The sequence below is a fragment of the Zeus faber genome (genome assembly GCF_960531495.2).
Source record: "Zeus faber genome assembly, chromosome: 1".
NCBI classification, from domain to species: Eukaryota; Metazoa; Chordata; class Actinopteri; order Zeiformes; family Zeidae; genus Zeus; species Zeus faber.
The window spans coordinates 40,871,125-40,884,505 of record NC_137193.1 but is presented as its reverse complement, the minus strand read 5'-3'; the positions used below and the strand labels follow the sequence as shown (position 1 = coordinate 40,884,505).

Genomic DNA, 13,381 nt, shown 5'->3' with positions numbered 1-13,381 from the left:
TAAAGTAGTGCTCAGTGCGCTGCGTATCAGTGGGTGTTGAGTGAGAGGAGAGGAAGGGCTTACAGAACCTCAGCTCCTAGCCTCTGGTCCAATCAGAGGAATGTCGTTTAAATACCCAATACATGTACACTATTGTTTTGTATTAATTGATTGATTTCCGACATTAAATAACATCAATTAATAAATAGTTTATACACACACACACACACACACACACACACACACACACACACACACACACACACACACACACACACACACACACACACACACACACACACACACACACACACACACACACACACACACACACACACACACACAACAGTATGTATTGTATGTACATGTTTTTTCCCCCCCGTAGTTTCAGCGGGCATGTCGTGCCTGCATATTTTGACTAAGAAATGCGTAGTTGGTACACAAAACGCGTGCAGGTTGGCAGGTCTGCTTTTATCATTGCTTAGTTATCATCATTGACCGTTTTCCATCCTATATTCCAGGGCTTCTGGAGAAACTTTTCTGTTTGCTACGCTTCCGCTCGTCACTTCAGCTTTGCACGCCATGCACGGAGGGGGCGGTCAGTGCATTAAACATATGGGGGATTTCTTTTGTGTGTGTCCGATTATTATTTAATATTTCTAGGGCTGTACCTGACTCAGAATTTTGTCAGTCAAATCGGATTCAGCTGTTCAATGCGAGGAGCAGTGTCCGGATGTGGAGGATTCACACATATAAAAATATATTCAGGATTCCCCTAATACAACACTAATAATATTAATAACTTATTTTCCTTGTTTTTCTAAAAAATATAATAAAAAAACTATATATATATATATTTAATATTATATATATTATAATATTATCCTTATAGTACTTAAACTAAAACATTTGGATTGCAATCGCATTTACTTTCATCTCATCTTTTCATAAATATGATATAAAATGCTATACAAAAAAAAAAACACAGATTCAATCGATCCAGACGATCTCCCATCTCCATCACACCCCCTCCCTCACCTCTCGGCATGATGGGAGAGATGCACGTGTGGCACTAAATCTGAGACGCTCCGGGGGCGCTGAGGTCACAGACGTGTGAGGTCACGACCCTTGGGGATCGGACCAGGGAAGATGTCTGTGTGTGTGTGTGTGTGTGTGTGTGTGTTACATATCTGTGTCAGAGAAGGCGAAATAGAAAGTCTTTGTCTAACTTTAAAGCAATTGAGAACGACTGTATGTGTGTGCGTGTGTGTGTGTGTGTGTGTGTGTGTGTGTGTGTGTGTGTGCACTCGCCAACATGTCCGACTGTTCTTCATCGATGCTTTTATCATTTATATTGCACAACTAGACTAAACTAGGGAACGTCCAAACTGAAGAGGAAGAGAGGATGAGGAGATGTTCTTCCAGGAGGAACGTCTGATTAAAAGGCGAGGGTAAAGAGGAAGGAAAGAAACACAACAATTAAAATGACTGAACAGCAGAACAAGACTTCACGTCGCAAGTAGTGGGCTTTAGTCCCGAGTGTTCTTCTACTCTTCTTCTATTCTCACTCTACTACACTCCAGCGCTACCGCTACGCCAGCTCGAACTATTTAGACTATAGAGCCACCTCTACTCTACCTCTATTCTACCTCTTTCTTCTACAACATTATAGGGAACTGATGAGGGAATCCATGATGATGTCACAGACCAACATCAATCAGACATAATCAAAAACCTCTGATATGATTTGAAAGTTGAATTTGTTGAAAAAAAGATGTAACACAATAACATTTTCTCCATCATTTGACTTTAACTTGATTTGATTTCATAGGCGTCGATATATGATGTAATGTCATGAGACTATGTAGGCATTTTCATACGTTTGTGAGTGTTTATATGATATAAAACGGGCAACCCAGCCAGGGGCCCATGGTTCTGGGAGCCCAGCCAGGACTCCAATCCGACCACAATCCCTCAGATTAGCAATCAACTGGTCCCAAGGTCTGAGGATTAACACATGATAATTCATTATCTTTTTCCAAACTGGAGAGCACACAGAGCCCACATCGCCGCGCCTCAGCTGGGGGCCATCAGGAAGGACGGGGCCAGTATGACCGACCCACCAGTGGGGCCAAACTGAGCCAAAAGAGAGCCAAATCCTACCGGTAGAAAAGACCGTAGAGCCCCATTCACGTTGCCTAGCAACAGATAAATAAGCGAACTGCCTCCCTTGGTTTAACTTTTCTACAGAACAGCTCTTTTCTAATAGTTCTACACGATCAACTGACAGTACATAAGAGATAAGTGGACAAAAATAACTACAAATAAATAGCGAGCATCGATCAGAAATTGGATATTGAACATTGTAGCAAGCTTAAACAGTGTATCAATCTCTAAGAATTTCTTGAATATAAAAATCCAACACCAGGAACCATATCAAAAACAGCAAATATTAAAAGAATAAACAAATGCTTTGTGTCAACTGTTCAGAAAGCCTTTAAAGAAGCCTTTTACAATGTTATTGATTTCTCACACATAAGCAGGCAGTGTGCATAAACATAGCAATTCCCAATGATAATAGATTCTTCCATATCATCCAGAACTCGCCTCGGTGTTTCCCTACAAACAAGGTTTTATCTCACAGCTTTCCCACATGTGTGTCTAGCGGATGGTGAGCTGCGAGGGAGCAATGGTGATTCTGGGTAACGACAGAGCGAGAGCAAGAGAGAGAGAGAGAGAGAGAGAGAGGGCGGTTTATCAGCAAGGGGCCGTGATAGAGACTCGATCAGGCTGCTGGTCTGCGGGGATCCAGGAGACGGCGTTAATCAGAGACAGACAGACCCCTTAACGGCCCTGGGGATTCACGCCTTGGCCCCTCGCAGGCAGGCGGGCAGGCGGGCAGGCAGGCAGGCAGGCAGGCAGGCAGGCAGGCAGGCAGGCAGGCAGGCAGGCAGGCGCACACACACACACACACACACACACACACACACACACACACACACACACACACACACACACACACACACACACACACACACACACACACACACACACACACACACACACACACACACACACACACACACACACCGTGCGCAAAAAGCCTGGATCATGCCACATACGTGCTGGTAGGCGTGTTTATAAGCACATGACCACCAACCACCATGATCGGTCAAAACACAGTATGGACTTTGAAGTGACTATTTAAAATTTTGTATTTTTTTTTTGCATATCTATAAAACGCATGTTTATATGTAGCTTTAATTCATACATGTTTTATAACTGATTTATTATTATTTATTACTTATTACATATGAAGGAGGTTGATTTTGCTTGTGTGTGAAACGTCATGTAAAGCTCAACTCACACACAGACACACACACACACACACCTACACACACACACCTGCCTGCATCAGGATGTTCATCCAGTCTGACCTCCTGAACTCCAGCCAGGTCAAAGGTCAAGTCTAAATGGGCATTCATTCCTAGAACTACAAGAAAGCTGGCTCCGCCTGAGTGTGTTTAGCGCCTTCCCCAATTGCACTGAAAGCTGTAAATCTACTAGCAATGTTCCATATTGGCGTCATGTGTGTTCCCTTCAAAGCAACTTTCCTGATCACGGGATTCACTTACATGTGTGTTCCCTAAAAGTCGTTCCGTAAATTCACACCTCTCACACAAGCATTACATACTGTACCCGTAACAGTCATCTATGTGGGAATAGACTCCATACAGAACTTTTCTGTAAAGGAGGCCAATGTGGGAATGATCACCTACTGCCTTTGCTGGATATTTTTTATCCAGCAATGTTACAGATTCCATGTGGGAAAGGGAATGTGTGTGTGTGTTGTGTGTGTGTGTGTGTGTGTGTGTGTGTGTGTGTGTGTGTGTGTGTGTGTGTGCGCGCTGCATCTAATCTGAGTCTCTTCCAGCAGAAAAAGAGAGTAGCCATGACTTTTCGACTGATTCATCCAAAAACAGAACCAAAAACCATCGAAAAACCAGGAGAAAAGTTTTCCATTTTCCAAAGCTGGAGCTGTAATCACATTTTTCGCCCACTAAAAAGGCAGAGAAAAGGGGTGAGAGAGAGAGAGAAAAGTTCACACAAAGTGCTCTTCTGAAGACAATAGGCTCTGCCCGCAGACCCACCAGAGCTCCGCCCCCCGTGCCTTTTGTACCCATCGCCTCAGACTTTGGCACAGCATTGCAACTTTGAATCAGTTGATTAGCAGGTAGTAACATTTTAAAGCCACCTCCTAACCCCCTTGTCAACATTTTTTAACTTTAATAACGTTTAACGCTCCATATATCCACTCATTGTCACTGTCAAAACAAAAGCTTTCAAAGGGCACTTCATCATTTCCCTCTGTCTTTGTAGCTGCGTTTGGGACAAACCATCAACTTTTACTTTGTCGTGATTGGTTGGCGGTTGACACCATGTGAGCTTCTCTGATAAAAGTCCCAATTTAGGCTTTGAACTCGCTCCGCTCTGTCAGGAAATCAGACGTAAACGGGGGTGCCGCTTTTCAAGAGCGTCCGCAAGACGCTGCTTCCCAGAGGATTCAGAGGATGCAGACTTGGAAAAGGGAAAAGCACTCGGCGTACACGAAACCTCATAGTTTTAAAAACGGCAGAACGGGAGGTTAGCAGTTCAGCTGTCACTGCCGAGCAGCGAGAGCGGAGACGTGCAGGTATCCAGCTGGCCTACCTCTGGAGGAAGGTGTAGGAAATTATATGGCATTTAGATTAATTAGCCACAGTTGTCAGATTTAATTAACTACTGGGTTTAATTAACCATGTAATTAATCTTATGGTGGTCCAACGCATGCAACTGCAGACAGCCACACACACACACACACACACACACACACACACACACACACACACAGACACACACACACACACACACACACACACACACACACACACACACACACACACACACACACACACACACACACACACACACACACACACACACAGTCTCTTTCTCTCAGGCGTGCTAACACACATCTGTAGTTCATGAACAACAAATGTTTTCTGCTCGCCTGACGACTGTTCACACTCGAGCTGTCAAACCTCATCACAGAGTCTGACTGAACGGACTGCAGCTTGAAACTGAGCAAATGGATGGATGAAGCGCTGGTGGTAGGAATAGAAATGTAATGTAATCCATTCAAGGCTCCAGCTCCTGCCCAGGTGGAGTGATAATCTAGTGACTAATGCCGTGTGTCCAGCTGACGTCCTAATACCCATATAATCCTTATTCAAATACATCTAAGGGAGCATAATGCCAATATTTAATGTTGCGTGGCCGAGCCCAAAAAGCAGGACGGCTCAGGTTAATGTACGGTGATCCAAGTTAAAACCCTTAAACCCTCATTGTCCACATCCCAGCCCATTGCCGTGCATTCTCAAATGGTGGCAGGATGCCGCCGTGCACGGTCGCAACCGCATGGCACGGCCCTAAATGAAAAGCTGTTTAGTCTTTTTATTTCCTTTTTTGATCTCCCAAAACGAAAAATGTACCCAACCGTCCCCACATCTACCCTTCGAAAGCCACTACCAGCATAGCATGACCTGCTCATGGTGCTTTTAATGTGTGTGTGTGTGTGTGTGTGTGTGTGTGTGTGTGTGTGTGTGTGTGTGTGTGTGTGTGTGTGTGTGTGTGTGTGTGTGTGTGTGTGCTCATGTGCTAAGCCAGCTGCTTTATGTGCTCTGACATTTATTGAAGCCATGAGTGAACCAATAAAGAGCCGGGCATCACCATGACCTCTGACCCTGGGCTGCAGTTTGGGGTCAGAGATCGGGGTCATCCCAGTGAGGCCGGCCGGCAGTTTATAAATCTCTTCGACTCAAGTTCTAACATCATTGTTCTAACGTCATCGCTCGCGGCCCGAGTTCACATGAAGACTAGAACGCCTAAAATGCAAATGATGAATGATGGATTTGCTTTGTCGCTCCAAGAAATACACGTAGGCAAAAAAACAGATAACTCAGAATACATTTGAACGATAACGCAGCATTACAGGAAAACAAGACCCAAAAACCAACTGAAAGGACACAAGTTTGTCCTTTGACTCGTCCTTCGCTGCACTGCTTAAACTGAAATAATCTTTTTCACGAGCAGAGTCCCAGCTTCTGGGTTTTCCCGTCAAACTTCACAACTACTTTTGCTCCTGGGCTTGAGTTTGGGAGGTCTTCAGTTGCTGGAAACCTACACACAACCTGGCAAGAATGCACTTAGCACAACTCCAGGCAGCCTCCGGGCACCTCCCTCAGATCGGAACCATTTAAGAGCAGGGAAGACAGAAGGTAATTTATCACTAATTGACTGTGATCAAAGTGAGATTAAAGAAAAAAACAAGCAAAGTGAATTAGATAGACTCCTGTTGTTTACTCTGCCTGTTTGGTTGGCAGGAAAACGTGAATCACGCCATTTAAAAAAGGTTATTTACAGCTTGATGAAATTAATGTTGTTCGTAGGTGGTGTTGCAGCATTATATCAGGTAGTGGGGGACGTAGGGAAGGGAATCCCCCAGGCCGTTGATTTAAGAGTCCAGTCAAAGGCAGGACTTCTCATATGCCAATGCGTCATCACAACCGATAAGATATGATAATCTTAATCCCACAGCAAGAAGCCAAAAAGCAGACATGTCAAAGCAGGAATCACCAGTATCATCACAGTATGTGTGTGTGGGTGTGTGTGTGTTTGTGTGTGTGTGTCCCCCAGTGTCAGTGCCCCGCCCCTCGTCAGTGGATTCGTGTCCCCTTCCGTCCAGGGCCGCCTGGTAAAGTTCACTCACATAGTCATGGAAAGCCTTGGCCTCGCTGGAATGTTCACATGTCTCCCTCCGATCCGGAGCGGCGCAGTAGAGATCCCAGAATACACTGAGGCAGAGAAAGAGGAAGGGTAGACGAGGGTTAGTAAAAAAAGACATTAACATGCAAAGATTCTGCTGATTCATGTCAGGGTTTGAGGTTGAGAATTCTCTGACGGAGTCTGAGTGGAGTGGTGTGGACGGCATGGACACACCAAGCCCTGAACTGACTCATTTGGACGCTAACTTAGAAATAAGTGAAACTCAGGGACCTTAGCCTCCAATCTGTCCTCATTTAAGGCCAAGCTGTGTAGCAATTTATCACTGTTTTATAAGTAGTTTACATCCATTTCCACTGTTGACGATACTGCAAAAACAAAGTCTATTGGTGACGTTTTGGGGTTTGTTGCCCTTAGCCGAACACAAAACCAAAGTAGGTGCGACTATAGCAATGAAATCAAAACATTTATGGCAGGACGTGTCCGCAATGGTGGATGTAGGAACGAAAAGGCTAGTTTATGAAGAACCAGAGCGATTCTGGACTCTGCTTTCCAACCCTGATGGACTCACTGCAAACCAACGCTCCTCCCTTGTGAAGCAATTTGTTTTTGGGAGAAGAGCCGGAATTGCTGCTATCGGTCGACGTGTGTTGGAGTTCACCAAAGTTGAGCCTCTACGCGGAGGGATTGCGGCGAAAACTACTTGGCTACCGTAAGCGAATCCCATGATCAGGAAAGTTGCTTTGAAAGAAATTGGATTCAGAATGATATACCGCTTGCACCAATGCTGGTGTGACCGGGGCCCGAGTACATTTTGTTTGAGTAAATTTTGAATCGAGCTCAGACCAATATTCTGCCTTTAAAACCCATTTCAGCAGCAGCTCGCCGGCGCTGCTTCAGGAAAGGGAGGTCACCACACGGAGCTGTTCCCGGTTCCTTCCATTTGGCCGGGCCAACCCAGAGGTGAGTGACCGTCGGGCTGTGAGTGTGTAACTTAGCACCCAATCAGCCGTGGCCAGATTAGTTAATTAGACCAATCCCACTCCTTAGGGGCAGCGGGGGCTTCCAGGTTCCACTCCAAATGAGCCCTTAATTACTACGCTGAAATTAAGTACCTGCTTAGCTGGCCCACATTCAGTACTTCTCCCTCCTCTGAAGATACTGATTTAATGGATGGAGCATAAAAAATAACAGCTGAATTGTGACTCAAGAGGAAACAAATTTTAACCCCGTTCTTTTTTTCCCCTCTGTTAGTCAAAAGGTGGAAATGTTGTGTCGCGTGCATTCTTTGTGCTGATGTCGGGGGAAGCGGCCGTTGAACGTCCTTGACACTTGATGTGACAAATGGAGCGCAAAATGGAGCAGAAAATATTCGGCGATTGCCCGGAACAGAGGGAGGGAGTGTGGGAGATTCCCTGTCACACACTGGTCATTTGTCAAGGTGGGAAATGTTTGGCTACAAGCCCAGCCTGATAAATGCACTTGAAGATAATAATACAGGTCACCGTTCTTTATTCTTCCTCTGAACGGAGTAAAAAAAAAAAAAAAAAAAAAAAAAAAAACTCCTGGAAGTCACTGCCTCCATTTTTTCTTCTTCTTCTTCTTTCGATTCTTTCTGTCATGTTCGTATGTCGTCGCGAGCAAAGAAGACTTGTGTCGCCACAGGGATACAAAAAAATAATAATAGAAATGAAAAACACTACATTTGTACCCTGCGGCAGACGACAACAGCCTCTCAAAGTACAGAATAAAAAAAAAAAAAACGTTGCTATATGGAGTATTTAAGGGCAAAAAGACGAGAGTCTGTGCCCCGAGGCTCCCAGCGTGGAGCCGAGCGATGGGAAGGAGGATGAGGAGCAGGAGGAGAGAGAGAGGGATGAAGGGAAAGGAAAGGGAAGGGAGGAGGGAGAAAATTAGGGACGTGTGTCCAATTTATATTGCTAAATTTGTATTCATATCAAAACACAAATCACTGTGAAATGGAGAGCAGGAGCTTTTATTTAGGACATTGCTGCGTATTTTCATCTCTTATTTCTGCACAAATAATTTTACGTTTTCTTTGTATCCATCTTATTTAATTTCACTTCTATTGCACTTGTTGCATTTTTCTTTTTACTTTTGGGCCGTGCATGCTCCAAATATTTAACTTCCCCATTTGAAAAAGTTATTTTTATATTGTGTTCCTACCATTTTCTGATCTTATCCCATAAATCCCAAAGTTGCAGTATGTTTGTCTTGTGGGTATTTTCTTCTGGAAATATATATGTTTGTTTAAAAATAGCACTAAGCCTTGAACTTGGTGTAGACTCCTTACATAACCGATTTAAAATATGAGGGTCCCCTCTCATACTGTTAAGACCGACAGAAGCAACATTAATACACAATTATGGATGAATAAGGGCAGAGGAGCCAATTAGAACAGCAAATTATCCTTAGTGAAAAAAAATGAATTAATCAGTATCTTTTATCTGACATCGCTATATTCATGAATGAGTTTGAAATGAGTGCCCTGAAAAATGCCCGAACAGCCCCAACAAAGTGTAGTCAACTCATGATTCAGAACCTGCCTCAGGGTGCCTTCACACCAACCCTGCTTGGTCAGTTTTAATGGAACAGTGGTGCGTTTACTCCGTTAGTCCGGTTCGTTTGGAGAGGTGAGAAGACGTTATTCCAACTCTGGTGCGGACCAAACAATGGAACCATGGTCCTCCCGAAAAGACGGGACTCGGTCTGGTTCCAAGTGAACCACCGAGAACGCAATCAGACTTAATATAGGACCTAACATAAGAAGCAAACCAAAATACAGTGCATTATGGGTTGAAAACAGATGTTGACATTTGTGTTTCCACTGTTCTTGTTTCGTTGGAACACCAAATCATAATAATGAAAGCTGTTGCTCCATTGTTGCCCGCCACAACGTGATTTTGTGACAGAAAGCGATTTTCCCCTCATTTATGCTTTTCTTTTATTTTTCTGGTTTACGCGTTGAAACTACCCCTCCTCACCGCCACACCTGTGGTATTACGAGGATCATTTAGAAAAGGAGGTATATGCCACTACCTAAGTTGAAAACCAACACGGATTTCACGCGCCACTGTAGACTGCAGAGTTTTATGAATGAAAAGCCAAGCGCCTCTACGGACACAGGGGACTCCGCCCGTGCCAGCTTCACACACTGGCGGTCGTGAGTAAAGATCCCAGCCGTTGGACAATGGATGTGTGAAGGTGCGGCTTTACCGTTGCGTTAAGACTGCGAGTGCACCGATCAGCGTAACTGTACTGAGTTCAACAGCTGTCTATAGCTTTCATCTCCAGTTTTGCGTGCACATTTGGAGTAATGCTTGTGTTATTGCTTTTTAGTGTTTGTAATTCACGCAGTTACAACGGAAGATGACAGCAAGTGTGCGCAGCAAACAGTGACCTATCACCAATGCTAGGGGGAATTTTCCCTCTGTCCAATAGATGAACGACCTGGAACGACTGCGTGTCATTTGTTTTTACAAATTTTGGTTTGTGTAACACAGGAGTCTTAACACTAAGACCTAGTAAAGAAAATGCAACAAAGTAGCAACTTGCTCCTGAATCAGTCCAAACTAAGTGAATTATAGGTGTGAAAAGCCCTACGATTGGGAATTGTGTTTCTTCTCCTGACTCCAATGAAGTTATGAAGAGGAAATACAAAATAAGATCTAATCCACAGGATGAAAGGAGCCCTCTTTAAAATGCATACTTCACCATTCCACACAGGTCTTAAAAATGACCAACAATAACACAGAACAATTTGAATTCCCCTCAGAGACATTTAAATGAGTGCAGTGGCGTAATCAATCTTTAAAATGTAACTTTAAGAATACATATAATATAAGTAAGGCCAAGATAAAGTACATTTTGTTGCCAATACTGCAGTCCTTGATACTAGTGCATGCAGCCAAGTTATCTCTGATTTGCAGGTAAAACCTTATTTATTGTCAATTCAAGTGGCCACGGTTATTTTGATAATATTTGTATCACAGAGAAATGTTTAAATATTGATAACATTAAATGAAATGATTCATTTTTGAAAGAAACAAAGAGTCTTTGGGGTAAACAAACACTCATTATGTGAAAGAATGGGTCCAGACAGTTCCACTGCTGTATATGGTCCTTTCATTTTGCCTCCTTCCTACTTCCTTCCCTCCTCCCTCCCTTCCTTCATTCTTCCCTCCTTCCTACTTCCTCCCTTCTTTCCTTCATTCTTTCCTCCTTCCTCCCTCCCTTCATTTCTTCCCTGCTTCATTCCTTTCTCTGTCGTTCGGCATTCCATCTATCCTTGCTCCATTCCTTCCTCACTCCCTTTCCCTTTTCCATTCCATTGTTTCCTTTCTTCCCTCCCCTCCTTCCTTCCTTCCTGCCTTTGCTCCTCCCTTCTTCCCTCATTCCTTCCTTCACCTTCATCCTTCTTTTCTCCTTCCTTCCTCCCTCCCTCCCTCCCTCCTTCCTCATCATTCCTTCCCTTCTTCCACCCTTCCTGTCTCCCTCCCTTCCTTCATTCCTTCCCTCCTTCCTTCCTCAAACTGTCGCAGGGAGGCAGGGAGTTTTCTTAATGTTTGTCTGTCTTGCAGAGGGGATTGGCGCACAGGCTCATCAGCAGACCAGCAGCGGAACGCCATTCCTCTTGCGCCGGAGATGATTACTAGCAACCTCGTTATTATAATAATCATCATTCTGTTATTCAAACTCTTGGCCAAAGTACCTTATTGCTGAAGGTGGCAGTAAAAAACTCTCACCATGTCGGCAAACCACGGCCAGAAAGACTCTCCCTCCCTAAACCCTTACCTGTGGGCAGAGACCCCCACAATTACCTTGTCCTTCCTTCCCTCCTCCCATTCGTTCTTCCCTTGTGCCTAACTTCCTTTCCTCCTTGCTTCCTTTCTTCCTTCCTCCCTCCCTCCCTCCTATCCTTCCTTCCATCACTCCCTCCTTCTTCCTCCTTCCTTCCTTCCTGCCTTTGCTTCTCCCTTTCTGCCTTATTTTTTGTGACATTAGTTCCACATTCCACATTAATGAATTAGTAATGATGACAAAAACTAAAACCAAACTGCTAATCAATTGTTTATGTTTATGTTATGAAAACCACCCAATGCAAATCCAGTCCCCTGAACAGCATTTTGGCAAAGATTGGAGGCGATCAGAGGAATGGTGTGTGATGGGCCATCACCCAATTATAGTATAAATATAACACAGATATACACACACACACACACACACACACACACACACACACACACACACACACACACACACACACACACACACACACACACACACACACACACACACACACACACACACACACACACACACACAGTTTCTGGCTTGCAAATAAATGTTTTTTTTTTCAGAAGTGAGCAAAAGGGAGAAATCTATTATGATATTGTTTAATCAAAATATAGATTTTGAATTAATAACTGAAACAGTGACTTTGAGAAGAGTTTGATCAGAACGTCTCACTGGAGGGTTAACAGTGCCAAAGTGTTGTAACGACATCAGCACAGCAGAACTTAAGTACCGTTTCCTTCAATACTAGAGGAGAATGAGAGTTTTTAACATTTAAAAAGTATTTCCGCAGATCTGACAGATGTGTGTAAAACCCCCAAAAATTCTTTCTTTCTATGTATCAATACCCTGCAGCTGTAGCATGGTTCATGTACAATGCGTGTGTGCGTGTGTGTGTGTGTGTGTGTGTGTGTGTGTGTGTGTGTGTGTGTGTGTGTGTGTGTGTGTGTGTGTGTGTGTGTGTGTGTGTGTGTGTGTGTGTGTGTGTGTGTGTGTGTGTGTGCTGCCCCCTCAGTCGCCCTCAATAAAGACGATGTACATTATCATAACTATCAGTCGGTGTTAAAGACGAGTTGCGGGGGACACGCCTCGACCATCAGCTTTGGGGGAAATGAAAGAGGAAGCAGGTTCCAGTTTGGTCCCGAGCAAAAGCGGCCGGACAGATGGGTGGAGGTGCGATATCTGAAATTTATTATAATATTATTATATTACGGTTTGAGTCACTCACCTGCGAGCGTCCGAGGCCGCATGGGGACGAATCGGATAGCCTGCGTCTCTTTGCATAATGTAGAGAGGCGCTGGTGGCAGACGACAGCGAGGCTTTGGATATTATTTATATTTATACGTTGTCGACTGCTTCACTGAATATTAATAACTGAATATATTAAAACCTTTACTTCAGTAAGTTGGAAGTTTGTTTCTTGAAAATGTCTTTCTTCGCAGATGAGTCTACATCAGAGGCGTGGGGTTTAAAGAAAATAAAGACTAGGATTCTCCATTTTCCGTTATGAGATTCGGCAATATTGTGCAACAGCTTCTGTGGGGGGGGGTGAGGGGGTCCAAAATCTGGATTCGAACATCGTTAGCTGCTCCGTTTACACTTCACACAGAGACGCTAATCTCTAGAAATCATCTGGGAAAGCAGAAAATATGTGGTTAATTAGTAGCAGAAAATCTTTATCTCCTCCACTACAATGGAAACTTTTTCCATCTAACATTAATTATCTAATCATTTTAATGTGATCGTCTAATCAGACGATCAGCA

The 13,381-nt window shown here is 43.9% G+C and overlaps 1 protein-coding gene across 5 annotated transcripts in view; it reads right to left on the bottom strand.

Annotated features, from left to right (window-relative positions):
- The window catches only part of ssbp4 (single stranded DNA binding protein 4), a 121,725-nt gene that overhangs the window by 84,770 nt on the left and 23,574 nt on the right, over positions 1–13,381 (bottom strand). For 3 of the 5 annotated variants that reach the window (XM_080009272.1, XM_080009271.1, XM_080009273.1), the window contains one exon: positions 6,788–6,872. The exons of the other annotated variants lie outside the window; for them this stretch is intronic. In XM_080009272.1, coding sequence (XP_079865398.1) covers positions 6,788–6,872 — 85 coding nt within the window. The remainder of the gene's footprint in view (positions 1–6,787; positions 6,873–13,381) is intronic. 5 annotated transcript variants of the gene reach the window in all.